Source organism: Ambystoma mexicanum, chromosome 2p (assembly GCF_040938575.1).
Source record: "Ambystoma mexicanum isolate Mex_15411 chromosome 2p, UKY_AmexF1_1, whole genome shotgun sequence".
In the NCBI taxonomy this organism is placed as follows: Eukaryota; Metazoa; Chordata; class Amphibia; order Caudata; family Ambystomatidae; genus Ambystoma; species Ambystoma mexicanum.
In genome coordinates this window covers 542,776,221-542,799,063 of record NC_090923.1, presented here as the reverse complement: position 1 = coordinate 542,799,063, position 22,843 = coordinate 542,776,221, and the positions used below count along the sequence as shown (strand labels likewise).

The window sequence follows — 22,843 nt, the reverse complement described above, 5'->3', positions numbered from 1 at the left end:
CTGAAACGATATGAAAATACTTAGGAGTGACGATGTAACTGAAATAACTAGATAAACATATGCGAAATGATAAAGTAATCATGTGTGCAAATGAAGATAAAGTAACTTGCTGACCAAAAGATGTAAATACACAGCAGCACAAGATAGATGAGACATATAGAAGCTTGCTATAAAGGAAAATGTTATGTGGCAAGGACGGCCATGATAGGAAAATGGACGATGGCTCGTATAAATATTCAATCCAGCTACCTCAGAAACAGACCAGGGGTGCAGAGTCAGGAGACGTTGGAGAATTATCTTTGTGTCCATAAGGAAGTGGAGTCTGTGTTGGACTGGGATCAAGGATGCTATTTGGGGAATAGCTGCTAAGTACAAAGGGAGGCAGATGGATAAGTCATGGACGTGAGACATATTTCTCATAGATTGAAGAAGAAGAAAACATGTGCAAGAGACAGGTATTGGACAATTAACAATGAACAAGGTTCCTACAAGATGGAGTTAGTAAGTCTCTAGAGGCCAAGAAGAGCAATGACACGCAGTAAATAAGAGGTCGAAATTGACAAATTTGCAGTCTCTTCACATGTGATTCAGAAGTCCAAAACAAGGGCTATTCATTAAACTGTGGCTGAAGATAGTGATATGATTACACTCCCTTGAATGCCCCAGAACAGAGAGCAGGCTACAAGGTAACCACAAATAGGAATCTTTGGCTCATGGCCGGACTGAGGAGAGATGATAGACTAATTGGGAAAGTGGGGAGTAATCTGACGTGCCTCAAGCAACTGGGTTTCATTTTGCTTGCGTGATGCTAGCCGAGCCGAAAGTCCAAGGTCGGGTGGGAATGCCAACCAATCAGTGGGACTATGGGGCAACCTGCTATACAATGCATAGTTCAATCCACTGGCATTTTGTCTGCTATAATCAGTATTATACGTATTTCAATGTAGTTTGAGGCGTGTTTTAGAGATAAGAGACAGCCAATGAAGTACTAACCCATATGTATTCTATAGGTAGATATTTTCCTCTAGCCAATCCTTCCTGTCAATAGTTTTTCCAATTTTCCACGTAGGATGACATCATAGATGGCGCATAAAACCCTTGTATATTCAAGTTTGTGTGTCAATGTGCAAGCATCAGTGCGATGCCTGCCAGTTTGCCCTGCTTTATTAAATTGAGAATAAGGTAGTACTTTGCCATATTCTTTGAGTCTTTCTGGTTATTTGGTCTGAGATCTTTATTGGTAATCCCATCTAGCAAAAGAGACGCTTCAAGGTGCTAGAGCACACCATAACAATGTTAATAATGTTAATAATAATAATAATAATAATAATAATAATAATAATAATAATAATAATAATAATAATGTTGCAAGGAGGGTGAGATGTAAATACAGTATTTCACCCCTCTCTTGGAAATGTAGTGACATCTCAGGCAGCCATTCAAAACCCAGGCCCATTTTGCTTCCCCCGCCAACAGAAGTACATCCACATGCCAAGCACTCCTAAAGATAACTAAAGGAAACACATACCTATCATATGATACTGCAGTAAGTCAACGTCCTTCTGATGGGCCTGTAGCATAGAGTGAAACACGTGTGAGCATGATGTACTAGTAACATCCTCCCACTGTTGATGGGGTGAATATCAAGGCTTGGGGTGAAACTGCTTCTGCATATTTTTCATGGATTCAAGTGAATATTCTTTTTCAGATGTCCCTGCACGCATATTATTTTTGACCCACTAGCCCCATAAATATCCTTTGGGGAGTGTACTGCCGCCCTTTGCGCCCCTAGCTCTTCTATTCACCATGGTATCCAGTGATTCCCTCGAATACAAAGCATTGAATGCAAAAGCATCGAATGCACAAGCATCAAATGCAAAAGCCTCAAAAAATGCATTTTTTGTAGGTAAAGTTTTTTTTTATTAAAATGGTTTTTAAGGGGTAAAAAAACAGGGGTTACGGGGGACCCCCATTAAAAGAAATGAAGAAAAAAAATGACATTTTTGGATGCATTTATTTTCGAGGCTTTTGCATTCGGTGCTTTGGATGTCGAGGCTATCACTAGGAACCATTCACCATTCATAGCATATGCCCTGCAGCTGCCATCCACACATAGAACTTCACTCTGCACCGTTAAAGGGCACTGCAGAGGAGTGAACATGTGCACCTCTGTAGATAGTACACCAACATCTAAAACAAAGTTGACATGTAACAGTGTAATATCACGTATGTTACTTTTCAGTCAGAAGAATGCAACGGTTTTAAAGTGGTCTTTCCGTGAGTCAACCAAGGGACATATTCCTTTTGGGTGTGCAATATGTGAAGGTCCACTATTACTAGATTTGGTGCAGCGCGAGGGATATTAAATCATGCGCAAGGCTTTTATGAACAGCATGCATTGGATTTCATATCTTCTAGGGACTGGCAATTGTGGAATGTAAGGCATAGCACGACTCAATGAGCAGCCCTGATCACATGCCTTGACAGCTCGCTCTTCAGTTACATCTCATGATAAACCAGTCTGACAATATACAAGAAATCTTCTACGAATCACCTGGACCAAAGTTAGTATGATCCAAGTTTTATTTCCCCAACCATAATTGGAAGACAATAACTACCACAATTTAAATAAATGTGAGCTTACAACATCTGACCTAGGGTTCACTACTGTACGGTGAACCCTTAAAGATACCCAACGAAAGAAACTTGACACCTGCTTATATTCCTTACTTGACACAGACATATAGGTTGTTACGCATTTGACTTTCTACAAATAACAAGCTGTTTGTCCATGTCAAACATGCAGACATGTTGGAAATACATTAGACAGCTTAAAATGGTGGTTACCGTTGCTGTCTGGAAAGAATTCGGACACCTTGACAGTGTGCTTTCTGTTTTTGTTTTTAGATGTGGAAGTGCGAGTCCCATTTCTATTCACCTGAACTCTATTCTGAAGACTTTTTCAAGACAACATTGTCAGTGCAGTGAGTCATTGCCTACGCTTTATCAAGTATTTACCAGGCCAACAAGGGACACTGCAGGGAGCGCTTGGCAGTAGAGTCCATCTCATGAAGGCTACAGTGGTGAATCCCTGCATGAGCCGGTGGGCCTGTCCAGTGATTTACAGCAAGCTGCCAGCCTTGAGGGATGTGAGAGATGGGACAATAGGCGAAATTGCTTTTTAGTTTTGCCACTTGGTCTGAAGTGCAACAGACCTCTGAATGATCTGTGTGACTGCAGCAATGTACACAGAAGAGAGAGTTGGAAGGTTTGTGGGACCAAAGTGTACATTCTAAACTGTGATGGGGCAGAAGTCTCACCTTATCCCCTATTGGTTGCGCCTATGCGGCAGATGGTTCACTGTTCCCTGAGTCTGGGTCTCGGGGTAGGGTCTGGGTATTCCTGAATGTCTGATCACATTTTACATATTTTGTCTGAAAAGGATGTTGCCTCCTCCATATGTGGACTCCTCCCAATTCACAGAAACTCCTTGAACAAGCTTCCGGCAAGAACAAGGATGTCCCTGGGCGTCTGATAAGCCATTTTCCAAAAGTGTTTTGTTCTTCTTAGAAATGCATTCAGCGAGAGTGTTTAAAAATACACGATTTGTAGCATTTTCTTAAATAACACAAGGCATCATTTTGTGTGTTTGTCCAATTTATTGAAACGTAAACCAGGCATTTGTACATGATCATAGGCAGCCAAGCTGTTTTTAACCTCACCACTTACAACAAATATTTAAAGAATGTTGCCACACAAAATGTTTGCTGTCTGGATCAAGCCTGGGGAGGACCAACTCCCAATAGGACTCACTGTAGGATTAATTGTGCATGTTTCACTTTCACTGTTTCAAGATAAAACTGATAAAGCATCCCTTTATTAGATACATAACAGGACATCATGAAGGGCTGGATTCAATTCAGGCCGAGGTTCCTTGTTCCACTTGCACCAGCTTTTCTCAACACAAATTCCAGAAACACAGTCAACTCGTTGCACATTTTTTTCTCCAAATTGTTCCACGGTTACATTTTATTTAAAGTTCAACTGTAACATGTGTGCTCTTGTCATTGTGATTTTGGAAAGGCAATAAAAGATCATTAACTTTTTCGGACTGGATCTGAAAGAAATTGGTAATAATGTATAGGGGTGATGTTATAGGGCCCAAAGAAGGGCTCTGAAACCCCACAGGAGAGTCAGCTCTCGCCCTAAACACACTCTTCCCTTCTATATTGTACCCGTTTGGCTCTTCGGTGTAAATAATGGCAGTCACTTCATATATAATCTGTATCCGTCCTAAATGTGCATAGTTCATTTTGTTAGTTTGTGATGTCACCAAATAATTTTGCAGTAGTGCTTTGCACTCCTCCACTTAACCTGTACCTCTCTCACCTTCCACCCTTTGCTAAACATCCAACACAGAATTTCTCTCATCTCTGTTATTGTCCTTTTGCTTCTGCATAAAGTGCCCCCCCCTACTTGTTAAAAGAAAATACAAATACTAAAATGCAGCAGAGTTAGCAATGGGCCCATGTTATAAGGATCACAGGTTACCGAGTCCCGGCTTCTTAGATAAAAAAGCAGTATGCAAGTTTGGCGTGTAGGGACCTGCATGGGATGAAAAGGGTGAACTACAAGCCCCAGCATGCAAAGTGCTTTTGAATTAAAAGGCAAGGTTTGGATAAAGGTTCCCTCTGACACGGGACTTGTTTGCAGTTCTTTTACACATTACTTGATCTGTGATGGGAATTTTATGATCCTTAAATGTACTCAGGGAAGTGTGTACTCAACTTGAGATTTGGGCTTTTATGTGTAGTCGTTATTTTAGGATAGATAACAGAGGAAACACCTTATTTTATACCACAGAACTTATTATCACAGAAATTGACAAAGGAACGTCACAGGTGGAATGCTGATCAACGAGAACTCAGATAAGCCCTGATTATTAACCCCTTAATAATTTATAGCAAACGTTGGTTGGAATGGGTTGGTCTGGAATGGTCACATTCCCAAATACATGGTCCCAAGTGGTTTTAAAAAATATACAGAGCATCCCATGTACAGGTTTGTGATATTGGGCCTGATTTACAAAACGTTTTTCAATGGGATTTCTCCATTGTAAAACGCTTTTGTAAGTCACGGCCATTATGTTTTGGTTGTGATAAGACATGGGCCTCATTTCCGTAGTTTGGAGGTGCCATGACTAACTCCAATACCGGTACCGAGTCCGCTCTGGTTCAATGGCGATTTACCGGTCTATTCCGACCTTTGCGGGACCGGTAAGTCCCCATTGAAAAAGCCATTCCCCATTTCCATTTGAGCCCCCAGAGGGCTCAATGGGAAGGGGGAAGGCGCTAATAACGGTACCGCAAATTGCGGTACCGTTATTAGCTTTAAAGTCCCTTAACGGGTCCCATGCATAACGCCTGGTAAAAGGCATTAAGGAAGGGACCCGCTAAAGGAACTCGGAATAGGGCGCAAAGGGATTACCGGCACTGGTGTCCTTACCGGTGCCCGATATCCCTTTGCGCCCAACTCATAATGAGGCCCATTGGATGTTAACAGCTTATGCCAGTGTTAGGTCTGCGCTGTAAGACCCAGCCAATAGTTGCAGTGCAAGACGATGCTCTCCTGTTAAATGTCCTTTGTTGACTATCCACAAAGTACACATGAAAGAAGCTGAAGCGGTCTACGTGCCCGATTCACAGAGCGCTTTCCTACTGGGTTGCGTCATTTGAAAACATTTCTGTGAATAAGGCCTTAAGGGTCTTATATTGTGGCCGATTTATCCTGCCTACATGGCAGCCAATAGCATCCCAAGAACCCTTTATCCTGGCCACACGGCAGCCAAAAGCATCCCAAGAACCCTTTACCCTGCCTACACGGCAGCCAATAGCATCCCAAGAACCATGGGTGCATACATTGGAGTGCTAATTATTCTTTTAAGTTGACCCCTTAGTGCGCATGTTCTTGAATGTTCTTTCTAGTGCAGGGAACTGCCACCTTGGGCTCTCCAAATGTTAGGACTCCTGTGAAACCCCTCCATTGTCTAGGCTGGTTAGCACTGATAGAGGTTGACGTCAAACTAGGAGAGCCAAAGGTTGGAGATCTCTGTTCTAGGAGAGCGTCTCCATAGTCTATAATGACGCCAGTACTGTTCCTGCTGGTCTTAACACAGCCAGATCTGAGAAAGGACCACTTGGAATAGATGCATATGCAAACTCATGCAGTCGCACTGGGACCTCACCTACAGGGCTAGTGGACGGCCATGCAACCTCTTAGCTCCTAGAACTATCAACTATCAGCCCTGTGTGTTTTTTGGGTCTCATTTTGAGTATGCAGGCGCAGAACTTGTCTAACCAGTTTCCTCTGACCATAGTATGTCTTGATTATTCAATGTCCAAAAGATTTGTTAAAACTCTCAAGAGATCCAGTACTTAAAATGCACCAGAGCATATTTTGGAAGCATATTTTTCTCTTGCAAAGATTTCAAGATTATGTTTAAATATTGATCACTGAAAGAAACCACATGTTATGTGCAGTGTGAGCTAATGATGTCACACCTACTCTAAAGGATGCCCCTGTGTATCACTGCGCTCACCGTATGAAAGCTGCCATATACTGTCTATTTAGGCTATATAATTTTTTCAATGAATTGACTTAAATGTGCTTGCATGTAACAAATAATATCTCGCATGGTGTTATATTTCTATAAATTGTAAACACATGTTTGCAAATTATAAGCATGCATTTCGCTTGCAAATATTTTTTTGCTTGAAATTGTGGTGGTATTTCGTTTTTTTTTGCACATAAGACAAACATTGCCATCTATAAGACCTTATTTATAAGTGCACCATAACATGGCCAATAATTTACATTAATTGAATGAAACTATGAAGGCATCCCTCGCGTGGCAACGTGTCCTAATTCGAATACAAAACACTGTTAATGTTTTCAAGATACATTTTTTGAAAACATTTTCAATCATGGTAGTTTGTCAAGAAAACGGAAAGACATTTCATGATGAAAGAGTCCCAGTGTGGCCATTCCCATCCCATGTGTGCCATTTCACAGCTGCTAAGATGCTTAACAGTCTGGCTCCAGGGACCTCGGTTTAGCAACACTGCGCGGAACCGCAAACTTTGTGGGAAAGAAATCAGTGGCTCGAGTCTCTCACTCTCTCTGACTACAAAACAACAAAGCTAGGCTGTTTGGCTCTGTGAGTGCATACCAGTTTTTATAAAGTCAACTGGATACCAACGTTGAAGGCTAGATTAATTTCTGTAGCAGCAGTGCGTTTACAATACTTAAGACCCAAATTCCACAATAGCACAATCACATATGGTCAAGATTTCAAAAAGAGGCCCGTATAAAAACAAGAAACCTTAATTTACATACAAATATTGTCCTAAGCATAGATAGAAAAATAATACGAATGCAAGAAATATTAAATACCATGTCAAATGCAATAAACCTTTGTAAAATATTTAGAAAGTATAGCACCATTGAATTCAGCCGTAGGCGGCTCACAGAGTTTGATCGGTGATAAACACATACATTTTAGCTAGAAAAGTGGTGTACGTTCCTTGACGCCACAGTTTCATTTCCACGTCCAACAAGAAGTCTTTGGGCTCCTTGATCTGCCGCTGGATGAAGACGATGCCAGTGTACTGGTTCAACTTTCTAGTGCTGAAGTAGTTCTCCTCGTTGCCTTTGGTGATGGTCAGGATGATGTTGTCCCCCGCGTAGGCCGGAGAGGGTCCGATACGGAAGATATGCGATGGCACCACAATGTTGCTTGGGAAGGTCAGTTGGTAGTAAGTGATCCGCACAGGAGTGTTTTGGCAGTCCACGTAGTTCAAGCAGTTGACGCGTTCACATCTCCTAGGACAAATGAAAACATATAAGATATGGCGGAGCTAAAGAGTCAGGATGTCGACAGCTCTGCAGCCCACCTGTCACTAATCCACTAAACTAATTGATACAGTTTACCTGAAAAGGAAAATCAATTTGTGTCCTACGTTTAAGCATAACCATGCTGTCACCTCGCTCCTCTGTCACAGACTGAAATAGCAGCAAACTATGTACATTCAGCAGTATAAAAATACGTTAAAATCCCATGGGGCAGCTCAGAGAAGAGGAACATGTGTCAGTAACCTACGGACGGACACCAAAAACAGGTAACGTACACCTTCTTGAAATGAAGACCTTCTAAAGGCTTTTTGGAATTCTGTAAGTGGCGTGTTTGCCTTGTGGCACTTAATAAGGATATCGGATTCCCGGCTTACGTCTCGGTGCTACGTGATGCCCCTAATATAGAGCTTGGACCACTGTGCCCTCAATATTGGAAGCAGGTATTCGAAAGCATAACTCTGAAAGTAGTGATATAGCTTAAGGTGAGCGATAAAGCTTTGAAGACATATTGCTGTAATTTTGATATATTCTTATTGAAGATTGATGAATTTTATTTTGTGTAGGTACTGGGGTTGTATTTGAAATGTTAATGTTATTGTCAATCATTTTTCTATGAAAAAAAAGTTGTAAAAGTTCTGTGAACTAAAAGACAACTAAATAAATAAATAAATAAATAAATAAATAAATAAATGCCCCGAAAGTCCTCAGAGCCGTCGGGATTCATGGCCACACAGGAACATCGTTCCATGAAGGGATGGACCCTGATTCGATCTCGGAATTCTAAAGTTCAACTGTGGGTGCCACTGTGACTTAAGTCACAGCAGCGACTGCCACAGTCAGTCTTCATAATAAAGCATAGTGAGTGCGCTAAGAGACTCTGGAATTGCTGCTGTTACTCCATCCTAAGCAAGGTCGTAAATTACGAGTAGACATGACAAGTGCAAGGAGCAACATGCAACATATATGTAACTTACACGTTTTGTTAATTACGTGTGTAATTGATAGCCATGCTCAAATTGCATTTACATCTCAATCTGTGTGTGCATTGTACAAAGTTCATAACACGGGATACAAAAATAGGATTTTTACGTATTAACTTTTCATTTCCTATAAATAAATCTCCTGATCACGACAACACATGCTTTCAACAGCAGACAAAATCACACCACCAAACAGTACACGTTCAAGCTCTTAACACACCACTAAGGTCTAACTCATTAAAATATATGGGTGTGTGCAAATACGTTCGAGAAATCCATTGCAAAATGTTGGTGAATACCCATGTACATTACAACTGTGCAGGCATTCGACAATAACAATGCTTCCCCAGCACCTCACTGACACTCCCCTGAGTACTCCCACTCATGGAGATCTGATAGCTATGTATATGTAATGTATGCCTTATGCTCGCAATACATACCTGTTAGTAAAACGTACACACATGTTAATCACCTTTAGTGAATCTTTCATAATTTGCTGGTGCAAGGCTTAATTCACACCTGTAACTGTAACAATCCTAATGACTCAGCAGGTATGCCCTTCAGATTTTCACACATTTGAAGTATTTTTAGATTCAGAATTGTGTGGTAACAACTACTTTCCACATTACGATGCTACAGTTTAACCTTGCTTTGTCTCGGAAGGATAGATCAGGGGCAACGTGCTCCCCTTGGACGCAAGATGACATGAAGCAACACAGGTTCGATCCCCGCTTAGAAACCTCTGGCTATTAAGCGCTTTATAAATGACCAACCATATCATATTTCCTATGACTCCACCACTGAGTCCCAGCACCTTGGAGAGATGGATGGAAAGGCAAGAGCTGATACCTGTGATATCATCTAATCATTCATTTGTCAAGGCCCTGCATTGGGCCTCATTACACGGACGGCGGTAAGGGTTAACGGTCACCGTTAATGGCAACGGTGACCGTTAACCCTTACCGCCGTACTACGAGGTACCTTTGCGGGTTGGAGGAATTAACGCCTGCTTCTTGCAGGCGTTAAGTACCAACCCGCTAAGGGACCTCGGAGCTAATTACGGCACCGCAAAATTGCGGTGCCGTAATTAGCGCCTTCCCCATTCCCATAGAGCCCTATGGGGCAGAAATGGGAATGGGGAAGGGCAATGGCGGAAAGGGGATTTACCGCCCCTCCAACCTTGGAATGGGGCGGTAAATCCACTTTCCGCCAAGGCGGTGCCGGTAATTTACCGGCATGGTCCAGGGTGCTAATAGCACCCTGGATTACCGCCTTCCGTGTAATGAGGCCCATTGTATCTTGTCCTTGACAGTAGCATTTGGACATAACGCACTTTTTCTGACTGATAGGGCCGTTTTATCCACGCACCTTGACATTGCTGTGGGCCCAGACATCCCTGGTACACGGCTGCTACATTATTATGTATCTTCCTGTCATTCGAACCTTGTATGGTCCACACTCACGCATGCACACTGTTGACAGTTACAAATGTGTTCTGGTGTGCATCATATACAGAGAGGTGGAGGAGCAGAGGTTAGAACCCTTGCTGGGGAAGCGAGCAGCCCTGGGAACTGTGGACTCCACATTCTCTGATAAAAAGTGCATATGATTTCTTTTCCTCACAACATTATGAATCATAACATAGGGTGCCATTTGTAGCACATAACTTCACAGATGTTTTTCTTAAAAATGAGATCACTCATTCCGCAGATGTGACCAGTGGTCGAAGTGTACGAAAAGAAGTAGTGGAACTATGTTCCCTACTGAAAAGAGACAGTGGATGTTCCACCATTGGATGCGCTGCCAGCTCACACAAGTTATACATCTGCAATGTTAAAAATCCTCATGGTCAGTCCATATGCAATATGTGTTTCAATTGAGACGGAGATAGATTTATGCGTTGTTTAATTCTATGTTTTTCAAATGACAGAGTTGCGTGCCAACATGTGTTTCGACCTCCACAGGTCTTTTTCATGGCAAAACTCCAATATGAAGTCTCACTGATGAGTATCCGCTTAAAATGACGAGCAAAGATATGAATGAACGTGAAGTTGACGTCTTGTATTCCAAAAGGGAGAACCTGCACAATTGAATTACTAGAAATGTCCTGTTGAGTGATTCGTGTTCCGAAATCCAGCCAGCCTTTAATGGCAGTACGTCAATATACTGCCGTCTGCCGCCGTCCGGTTCTAATCAATCAAGTCCCTGACACACCTCAGCTCTACTGTTTTATGTTCCCTACTGGCCTGCACCGCTCCCCGCAAACCCCATTACTGCACCCCATCCCACGCAAAATACAAACCCCAAAACACATGCGCCTGCTGTTTAAGAGCACGTCCAGTGCAGTGCCCTGACAGTGCAAGCTTCAACTTCTGCCGACAGTTTTATTTTAAAACGAAATCGTTCCGGAACGGTTTCTTTTAAAAATAAAAGTATAGGAACAGTAAAACTTATTTAAAAGAAGTAGAGGAGCACCGCTCCCGACCACTCTCGCCCACATCGACCTCTGGATGTGAACCTCCTCGCAGGGATGCTTGCTTTTTTTAAACGTCAGTGTTCGTTCCTCCACTCTATGTATGCTGTGGTTATAACCCCATACCAATACTAGCTTACGCATAACACAGTGCATCACTATGCACCAGGACTCACTGACAGTAACTGCCAAACTCTTGGCTGCATCCTTGATGCTCGATGTGAGGGAGACCCTGCAGCATATTGTTGGCAGCCTTGCTGCGTGTTTGGTGCTGCAGGTCATCTTGTGCATTTTGCGGAATATCTTTTGTTCTGCAATATTTTCCATTTCATTTAATCTCTTCTACCCTACAGCACACCATTGATTGAGAGTGCTTGTTTGTGACTGTGTTGGGTGATGCACATTTTTTTGTGTTTTGTGGAATATTTCTTATACCACTTTAGTCTTTGCATCTACTTCGCACGCACAGACATATCAATACTATGTTTGGCCTTAAAAAAGTATTTGTATTGGATGCTGTGTTTGTTTTTGGGTGATTTTTGGAGTAGCTTTCATTTCACAGAATATTTTTAATTTCATTTTGTGATTCTGACCCGGCCTAAGTGTGCATGAGTGTGCATGTGCGTGTGTGTTATCTGTGTGTGTTTGTGCATTCGGGCTGTGGACATGTGCATAATAGAGTTGTGGGTGTCTATGCATTCTGCAGCATATTGTTTTCTTCTGCGCATTATCCTTTCATTGTGTCCCTTATTTAACTCTATCCGTCTGTCCTTACTCTGCATAACTGAATAGGGTTGGGTGTGTCTGTTGTGGGCTATGCGTGTGTGCACTACACAGAATGACTGAGTCCAGTACTTTGCTAAGACAAAGTGGAGACAAAAGCTCTGGTCGATCGTGCTACTCCTAGCCTGGAACCCCGCCTGTAGATGATTGAGGATACTGTGTGAATCAACCCAGCTCTGTTTGTGTGTTAGGATTGCCTTGGCAAAAATCTTTCCTGCCCCATATAAAATCAAGGTAGATGTCATTTCAATCCAACCCAAAATATATTTCTAAGATGTGTGCGCAGTGTGATACAGATAGCACTTCTGTGCAGCCTGCACACAACTCTCACTAAATTGTACCCAACACGTTTTCACAGTTATACTTAACATTGAGCTATGATTCGAACATGTTGAATATGTCCGTACCATAGTCCAATGAAGTTGTGCTTGATAATGTGTAATCTGTGAAGGCCGCAGATATAAACTGAATTCCAGAATGAGACCAAGTTTAATTGTGTCATTTCTACTCCCATAGCAAATGATGTGAATGTAAATCCATTGCAACCCTTTGCTCTTGACTTTACATAATAGAGAAAAATAAACCACGTGTCATTGGGAGCCAATTTGTGAAATAAAAGTCAAGGGGCAATCATCATAGTATCAGAATATACTAAAAATATGCACCTGGGTTGGGGGCTGAGCAGAAATCTGAGCAATCTTAATCAAGATCACTGCAACCATAGCCCAAATCCTCCAAAATTCAGAAGATACTCAGTGTAAACATACTTTGAAATTGCACACACATACTAGCAACATACAACATCATATTTACAAGGGTAGTGTGATGGATGCACCAGTTCTTTGATTCCAGCACTTGTTGGTGTTACTGGTAAAAGCAAAGTTATTTTAATAATTTGTTATGTAACTTATATGCAATTTAGAATATTTTTGAAGTTAAGAGAGTTTTGATACAGTGACTGACAAGCAGCAGAATTTCAACTAGAATGCCTACTGCTATTCATAATTAAACATATAGAGGTTTGATCATGTAAATGGGTGCATGTGTGTGAGAAATTGCAAGATTTATGCAGGCATGTTATTTTATTTTCATGTTTGTAGACAAGATGCCTCTGATTATCTAATATTGTGGGGATTTCCCTCCCTGCCCCCCATATAACTTGGGGACCAACTTTGCATTGATTTTACTTCAATAAAACAAAATATTGATTCCTACATTAGACTGTTTCTTGCCGCAAGAGTTGGTGGTGGGATTGTATGTAAGTGAGTATTAACATCAGGGGTGCCCTTTAGTTGAAACAAACCAATATATAGCAATTAATATCTACAACAAAAATCCATCATCTTTCCTTCTCTGGTGTTCTCCCCTTTATGCCCTTCTGCACTTCCTACACCTACTTTCTGTTCTCTTTCTCCAATTCTCATGCTTTCCTTCATCTCCTCTTCCCTCACCCTCTCTACTCATCTCCCTTCCCCTTATGTTCTGCTCCTTTGCACTTCATTCACCTCCTCTCTGCACTTTTCCTCTTCACTGCGCTGCCATACACTGTCCTCCACGTCATGTGTCCAACTCCTCACTCCCCCACATCTCTCTGTTGCCCACTCCACTTTATACCATAATGTGATTACCCACAGGACTCCTGATTTATTGAACAACTTCACATGTGTTATCCAAGTGCTGTGTTGGCTCACTCACCGTGGAACTGCGAGTTTTCTAGATACTGTTGTTTGGCTGGCGGGCACACGTGCCGATCCACGGCACACTCACACTGACCATCTGGATTGCCATGGGCGTGCTTGATCAATGAGTACAGCTGAATGTTTCTTTGAAATGAGCCCTCATAAGAGATTTCTAAGCACCGCAGATACCATATTCCAGAATATTGACAGCAAGTTCCTTCTGCATTGCATTTGTGGCCTTTTTCACAGTGAGTTCCTTTTGGCCAGAGTCGGGAGCTTCTTGGATAAAGTGAACATTAAATCTTCCATGGCATTGTTGGGAAGGAGATGGTCCTATCACACCCACCTTCGGCTCTTCCGTGGTAAATAGATCACGTGTAGGCCAAGGGGGGGAGGGACACCCACGGCATGTTGTCTTATGATATAACATAGAGATTTATGCAAATAATGCAGCCCACAGCCCCAGCAATGGACACCATTTTGTATTAGAGCAGACACCATCTTTGTACTAGGCCCAAAAATCATCCCTCTGTAAACTCAGCTCTCGCTTCCCCAGCACCTCGCACAGAGAGCCCCACATATCGCCACCCCCTGCCAGTTCTGCATGAGCCTTGTTCTCACGGAAGTCCGGCCATTTATTTTTGCAATTGTTTAGTATCACATCCACAGAATGTGCTCTCTGCTGAGGGTGAGACCAGAGCAGGCCCCAGCACAAGTGTCCATCCATCTCCACTAAACTGCCCCTGCCCTCTCAACCGTTACCCCGCCAGGCCAGGGTCCACCATGCCTCGACCCCTTACTCTCTTTCATGGTGATACCCATCTGACCCCCTCGCATTGACCATTCCAGAACACCCACCATAGACCTAATCCCTTGCAGCAATATATTCATCCCAATCCCAACACGCCTGGCCGTATCATGAAGCATCAGGGAACATATATAGTAGATAAAATCCCCAGGGGGAGACACCTGGGAGCAGGACCCTGGCATCAAAGAAGCCCTGAATGTAGAGTGCGGAATGCCAATATATTAGCCCACCTTTTCTAAATACCCCCTTGAAGCAAGGATTTTATGTTTGCCAATGATTCTGTAATTATTATCAGTTCCTGTTGTTTAGCCTAGACAGTTAGGCTTGTGTTACAATTGCCCTGACCTTCACTGAGGAGATGAGCCCAGCTGACCCACGTGCCACCAGATCGACTGGGAAGCAGCAGCCAATTGCAGCCTGACATTCCCTATAGAGCAGGCTGTGCAATATGGGCCCACCAATCAGCACCATGATTTTGTATCGTACAGAATGATATCACTTATGACGTGATTGTAACTTATAATGTGCTGCCCGTGTAATTCTCAGCAGAGCGCTCTTGGGTAGCAGAATTCTTTGCTTGCATACTTTATTTTAGATGAAGTTTATTATCCTTGCAACTTCTCTCTTAGTCTCATTCCCTGGCGGGGTGTGTTATCTTTACTTTTACATATTGTGAGGACACATATTTTTTGTGCCCACCTTCACTTGGTGACCCCTTAGCGTGATTTCCTCGAGTACCCCCGTACCTGTGGCGAGATCCAGGGCTTCTCTGGCAAGTCTGCCCCCACTTAGGCTGACCAGTCCCCAAAAAACACATACGCAGAAGAAAAAGGTTGTTTTGGGCTCTGGCTCTGCGAATGCCCCACTACTCGCCTGAGCTGGGTGCCACCCCAGGGAGAGGGCCAGACGTGGATAAACCGTGAACTGAAGCTCTTGGAAGAACACAGGCATGTGAGTACAAATTGCAAGGCCAAACAAACAATGGGAATAGAGCAGTGTGAGTGAAGAGAACATGCAAGGGTTGATGTGAATGAATTGTGTGGTTATTTGAAGTAAGGCACTTTTTCCATTTTATGGCCATTCGTTTTTTAGTAGAGAAATAAGGATAAAATACAGAGGAGGTACGGGAATTTAGCTCTGAAAGGGGGTGGAAGGCGGTGCCCCGGTGCACTGTCCCGACCAGTGCAGAGAATAAATATGGAGCTAAAAATAGGGGCCCCACATAGAAGGCGGTGGGGTATGTTTTTTGTTCTTTGTTTTTTGGTCCGTTTTTGTTGGTTTCTAAAATGTTTCATGTTCATTGTATGTAATTGTGTATTGTATATTGACAGAAGAGATAGATAATATAACGTGTCTTTGATTGATCTGAGAAGGGGGCCAAGGTAAAAGAACTGGGGAAGCAAGGACCCTACAGGTGTTGGGGAAACAATACACCACAGGCAAAAAGGCTCGTGGCCATGGGGATGGATACCCCACTGTCCCATATGTATAAGCATTTCCCCCTGCAGAGTGAGCCATAATCAGTGGGTAACTGAAATGAAGGGGGAGGGATTATCACATGCTTGGCCTGAGGATGGGTCTTTTGACGAGGGAACGTTAGAACACCTGACACATACTTGAGAGCAAAATATAAAGGGAAGCAACTTCAAAACAGAAGGGAAGTGTTAGACTTGTGGAGAATGTTTGAAGAAACTCCTGCCACAATTAAGAAAGAGAAAGGGCTAGAAACACTGACACGGGTGGGGGGAAACAGGAGAGATAGGGAGACACGGGAGCAGTAGCCCAAGAAAATGTATCCATTACTCACAAGACCAGCAGAGGGGTATACAAATCTGACATACGTATCCGGGGGAAGTACCCCAAATACACCAAGCACAGCCCCACCTCCACCCTATGACCCATCGACCACCACCCCTACCCACACTGGAGTAAGTACCCAAGTCTTGAGTTGGCATTAACATCCACCTGTACAGAATTGACTCGATTACGAGCTGTGTGTGAAGCAAGACAAGGGTCAGGGGAAGGGTTCCAGCCTCCCAGCCTCCCAGAGGGCCCCCTCCCATTTCAGAAGATTAATGGAAGTCTGGAGATTTCCTTTTCAGGATTGATAGTGCACCCACACGGGCAGTAGGAGTAGAACCGGAAGGAGAAACTGATCATTTGGGGTATGACACTGTGTCCTCAGTGAGGGACGAAGAGTATTGTGATTAATCGGAAGAAGGTGCAGTGGGAGGGATACAGCAGGTGCAATGGGTCACCCCTAGAGCGGGAGAGACATGGAGATGAAGCTCCGAATCAGATGGGGAGGATGTCTCTGGCAAAAAAGAAAGGGACTGGGGTCGAGGGGGGAAGTGAAATCATAATTGCAAATGCCCCTCATCCGTAAAGAAGCAGGACAACCCCACTATGTACCCTGGGCACAAATGGATAAAAACAACCTCCTGAACTCCCTACCCCCACTCACAGCGGGTGTGGGAAAATTGATCTATGCTTTTGAAAAGAATACTGCAGGTGTGCCCCTTGCTATTGGAGATATTAAGAGCCTTTTGGTGTCTGCAGTAGGAGACCAAGCAGACTCAGTGTGGATGAAAGTAGGTTTCCCGGGTGTGACCATAAGTAATAACACACATGATGGGGCATCATTTAACAATGTCCGACACCCCTGACTTACATTCTATAATGCAGTGTACTATGGGGGATGAGGAAGATTCTGCGCAGTTCATTCTCCGGGTCCAAGTGATGTGGCGCGCAGAGATAGACACTGTGTGGGACCAGTCTACCTCCCTATTTTATTTCATCATTAAGCGAGGGCTCCCAAAGGAAGTACAGAAGGCCCTTGACAAGATTTCAGGGATAGAAGCCAAAGGCTGGCCTGAGATTCAGAGCATTATAGTACACCACTGTAGGAGGATCTAAGAAAGGGAAAAAGAAACAATTCAGAGGAGATTAGCCGAAGAAACGAAACTAGTACAGACAAAGCTAGTGAAGGTCACAGCAGTAACAGCAGCGCTACGCTCAATGAAGCTGGGAGAAGAGGGGGGTGTATCGGTGGGTATGCAGGCTTGAATAGCTGCAGTATGGACAGGAGCAGTGAGGAGGAGAACAACAATACACGGGACCCCAGTGGCACAGAAGACCTGCAAGAGTACGAGGTGGGTTTCAGGGACAGATGGGATGGGGCTATGGGGGACAAGGGCCCAGAGGAAGGAACCCAGGGCAATGCTTGTCATGCGGGAGGCGGGATCACTTTTCACGGGAGTGCTGCAGCAGGCCTAGAGGGAACTATCAGTAAAACCAAACTTATTCCAATCAGCCCGAGTGTGGAGACCCCCCTCCTGGGAGCCCCTACAGACTGCCGCACGGAGCGTATGAGCAGAATCCACAGTATGAACAGCAACCCCCTCCACCACCTGGTTACAATATACTCCGGCACCCCCAGCACACTATCCAATCACAGTAAAACTGCCCCAACCAGATGGCCCAACGGCACTACAATCCCTTTGCCACCACTGCAAACGGGGCACCAGCACTCTATCAAGGGGCATGTGTGCTCAGTGAAAATATTTTCTCTTGCCCGGAGACAGACACTCACTCCGACTAGGACAGCCCACAGAGAGCACTTGCATATCCAGTCCTATCCACTACTCTGCATCCAGAATTTCCTTTATCTGGCAAAAGTCTAAAAAATGCAAGGGTTCTCTGGGGCTGTAGTTACGGTTCCTTATACAGAAGATTTGAATGTCAAGATAGGGGTAAAAACAGTACGGGCACCCCTACTTTACTATGAAAGTTCCTGTGTAAATTTACTCGGACGAGATTTACTCAGCAAATTAAACATGACAATGGCCCTCATTACGACCCAGGCGGTAAGGGGTTTACGCCGGCGTAAACTTCGCCGACCCTTACCGCCTGAGTACGAGTTCCCGTAGCGCCATGGTGATTTTAACGCCTGCTTTTTGCAGGCGTTAAAATCCATGGCGCTAAGGGACCTTGTTGTTAATTACGCCACCGTAATTTACGGTGGCGTAATTAACGCCTTCCCCACTCCCATTATGCCCTATGGGGCAAAAATGGGAATGGGGAAGGGTAAATGGGGATTGGGGACTTACCGCCCCGCCAAGGTCGGAATGGGGCGGTAAGTCCGCCAACCACCATGGCGGAGTTGGCAACTTAGCGCCATGGACCATGGTGCTAACAGCACCATGGTTCTCCGCCAAGGTCGTAATGAGGGCCAATATCATTTACTGATTGAGGGATTGTCTTCCCTACTCCCGGCTGTGTGCCCTCAGAACAATGTTATTGATACATTCTGTAACGCTCACCTGATTCCCGCAGAGGCGCCGGTCTTGACTGGGTGAATGCCGTATCTTCAACAGTGATGTGTAACACACGGTTGGCTCTTTGGGCTGGACCTCTGTGCGCTGTATGTCTGACTGGAAGAGTAAGATGTCTGCAGATAGAAAATATGGGATTAATGAACTGGGGTTATTGGGTGCCTCTCTCCTCTTCTCCTGTAGAACCCCAAAGGTTAACGCCCTCACCTTAGGTAAGTGAAGGCCGAACTCTCCATCTGCCTCGGGGCAGGGTGCCGTAACCAGTTTCTTCACTGGATAAGGGTGCAGGCCTCTTGACCTCAGAGGACTGCTGTCTGTCGTTAACTGCACGAACGGTAAGTTCTGGGCACTTCAAATGTCTTAAAAGTCTTTTGTAATGATATCCCTTGTTTTGCAGGGTTCCGGCGATGGCGGATGGCGGGCTGATGAGAGTTGAGGATCGAACCCGCGTGAGGAATAGAAGCGCCTGGAAGCACGTAAGTAAGCGCTTGTAGCCTGCTTCACGATGCGCACTAACTGTCCCTTTTATCTTGCAGGTACAAGTTCGGAGCTTTAGAGAAGCTGAAGGGTGCTGGAATACCCACTGGATTCGGCGTGGGAAGGAGTAATGGCATGTGAGTAATAAAGTTGCCCAATGTCTTTAAACGCACCTTCTTTTGTCTTTCAGATGCGGGATGCAGCGCCGAAGGCCTCCGGAGCGTGCGAAGAGCTGGTAAGCTTTTGTCTTTCAGATGCCGGAATGCAGTGCGAAGACCTCCGGAGCCTGCGAAGAGTAGGTAAGCCTTTGTCTTTCAGATGCCGGAATGCAGCGCAAGGCGTTGGTGACAGCCGATGGACCAGGTAAGAGATGCGCTGCCACTGAAGACTGTAGTGCTAACCTGTTCTTTCTTTGTCTTTACAGGTGCTGCTGAAGACTGGATTCCAGGATGGTAAGCCTTTGTTCCCTTAGGCCCAGGATCAGAAGCAGAAGACACGATGAGCGTTCTGCTGCAGAGAATGCAGAGTAACGCAAAGCAAGATTCATCCATCGGGTGTGGTTTAAATAGCCTCCTGTAGTGCTTAGGTGTCTCCTTCCACAGCCATGCCTAGGTAAGAAAAGAGTTCCTGCTTTCCAGAAGAGTTCCAGTGTTCTGAACCTAGGGAGTCGCTCCTGCCCCACCCAACAGGAAAAGTAGTCCCAAACAGAAGAGGATCAGGGGTTCAACTGGCAGGTAAGTAAGCAGCATGGTCTGCTGCAGGTAAGTCCACCCAAGCATTATGAGCCCGGCGCTTCCAGCGCTGGGACTGGGCATCTTTATGAGCCTGGTGCCACTGGCGCCAGGACAGGGTCCAAAAGGTCACAATTGGGACTGGCTGGCACTCGGGTCCGGGGTTATGGGTCTGCTTCCAAGGGAGTCGGGCAAGTCCTGATCTTTTGGAAGCAGAGATCATGACAGCACCCCCCCTCAAGGCCCCTCCCAAACCGGGCTTCTCCGGGGGTTTGGGCTTGTTAGGAAATGTTCGATGAAATCTTTTGATTAGACGAGGCGCGTGGACATATTCTGCAGGTTCCCAGGATCTTTCTTGGGGACCGTAGCCTTTCCAGTCAATCAGGTAAAATAGTTTAGATTTGGAGATCTTGGAATCCAGGATGTTTTTGACTTCAAACTCGAGTTCTCGTTCAACTAGAATAGGTTTTGGAGATGTAGTTAGTCGGGTTTGAGGTTGCACAGGTTTTAATATAGAGACGTGAAAGACCGGATGTATCTTCATGTGAGGGGGCAAGTCCAACTTGACCGCTACTGGATTTACTATGGTAGTGATGGAATAGGGACCAAGGTATCTTGGGTTGAATGTGTGTGGTCCTTTTAGAGGTAGATATTTGGTGGATAACCAGACTTGATCTCCTACTTGATATTGGGGGGCTTCCTTCCGATGTTGGTCTGCTCCTTTCTTGTATTGTGCTTTAGCCCTTTGAAGGTGAGAAACGGCTTCCTTAAAGGCTTGGGTGATTGTAGAATGCAGGTGGTCTACTGCTGGTGTTCCAAGATCTTGGAGTGGATCTAACTCCGAGGTTCGAGGGTGACTACCGTATAAAAGAAAAAACGGGGTCTTCCCAGTTCCCGAGTGGATAGAGTTATTGTAGGCATATTCGGCTATCCAAAGGATATCTTTCCAAGTTTTTTCAGTTTGTTGTAGCATGCAGCGCAAATACTGTTCCAGAGTTTGATTGGTCCTCTCGGTTTGTCCGTCAGTTTGAGGGTGGTGGCTGGTCGAAAGTCTCACATCAATTTGAGCCGACCGACAGCAACTTCGCCAAAAATGATAAATAAATTGGCTACCTCGATCCGAAATTAGAACTGAAGGAAAACCGTGCAGTCGGACGATGTTTTCGAGAAATTCTCGGGCCAGAGTTGCTGCTGTTGGTAAGCCTTTGAGTGGAATGAAATGCGCCATCTTGGAGAATAGGTCCACGATTACTAGGATCGTATTGTATCCGGAGCATGGAGGTAGATCGGTGATGAAGTCCATAGAAAGCGTATGCCAAGGGCGAGGCGGGATGTCAATAGGGCGTAAGAGGCCGGCTGGTTTTTCCTTTTGACTCTTGTTTTCGGCGCATACTCCACAGCACATTATAAAGTCTCTGATATCTTTTTTCCAAGACGGCCACCAGAAGTAGCGCTTGATCTTTTCCGAGGTCTTGGTCATACCGGGATGTCCTTCCATTAAAGAATCGTGATAACAAGAGATTACCTTTTTCTGTAAATCTGTGCTGGGCAGGTATAACCGTTCTTGGAAATATAATAGGTTGTCCTTCACCGTAAAGTCCTTTCCCTGCAGATGCCAATTCTGTATGTCTGCTGGAGTTACCAGTAGCCTGGCTTTATCCTTAACTTCCTCTATGGATTGTGTGGCGATTAGATCTAGAATTCTTTGTTCGGGAACGATAGGTACAGGTTTAGGATTGATCAAATGTTCTTCCACTCCCATCCGAGAAAGGGCATCAGCTTTACCGTTTTTTGTACCAGGTCGATAGGTAATTATGAAGTCAAACTCGGCAAAGAATAGTGCCCAACGGAGTTGCCTAGAGGATTGAGCTTTTGCGGTTTTCAAATATTGCAGGTTTCGGTGATCTGTAATCACAGTAACGGTGTGTCGGGCCCCCAGAAGATAATGCCGCCAAGCCTTAAAGGCGGACTTGATAGCTAGAAGTTCCTTATCAGTAATAGTGTAATTGATTTCAGGAGGCGAGAATTTGCGGGACCAAAATGCCACGGGATGCAACTGATTGGTTACTGGGTCCTTTTGTGATAGAACTGCCCCCATGTCAAGGCTCGAAGCATCAGTTTCAACGATGCATGGGAGTTCTGGGCGAGGATGTTTTAAGATCGGTGCAGAGATAAATCTAGTCTTCAAATTCTGGAAAGCTTGTTCCGCCTCGGTAGACCATTCAAAACGTTTGTTTTTCTTTAACAAGGCGGTGATGGGCTGGACTATTCGAGAGAATTCGGGGATAAACCTGCGGTAAAAGTTAGCGAAGCCTAACATGCTTTGAACACCTTTTACGGAGGATGGCGATGGCCATTTGAGAATTGCATCGACCTTCTTTGAATCCATACGCACTCCGCTAGGTGATAATATGAATCCCAAGAATTCAACTTCAGTCACGTTGAAAACACATTTTTCCAACTTAGCGAAAAGTTTGGGTTGACGCAATCTCTCGAGGACCATTTTCACGCGTTTCCGATGTTCAGTTTCCGATGAAGAATAAACGAGGATGTCGTCAATGTAAACAACAACACACACATCTATGAGCTCTCTGAGGACATCGTTCATAAAATATTGAAAGGCGGCCGGGGCATTGCAAAGTCCGAAGGACATGACCTCATATTCAA

General features: G+C 44.5%; 1 protein-coding gene across 3 annotated transcripts in view; it reads right to left on the bottom strand.

Moving 5' to 3' along the window:
• Positions 1 to 3,639: 3,639 nt before the first annotated feature.
• The window catches only part of FBLN2 (fibulin 2), a 712,640-nt gene continuing 693,436 nt past the window's right edge, over positions 3,640 to 22,843 (bottom strand). For 2 of the 3 annotated variants that reach the window (XM_069643982.1, XM_069643984.1), the window contains one exon: positions 3,640 to 7,881. In XM_069643982.1, coding sequence (XP_069500083.1) covers positions 7,524 to 7,881 — 358 coding nt within the window. In that variant the 3' untranslated portion in view covers positions 3,640 to 7,523. The remainder of the gene's footprint in view (positions 7,882 to 22,843) is intronic. The other variant, XM_069643983.1, reaches the window with a different exon arrangement.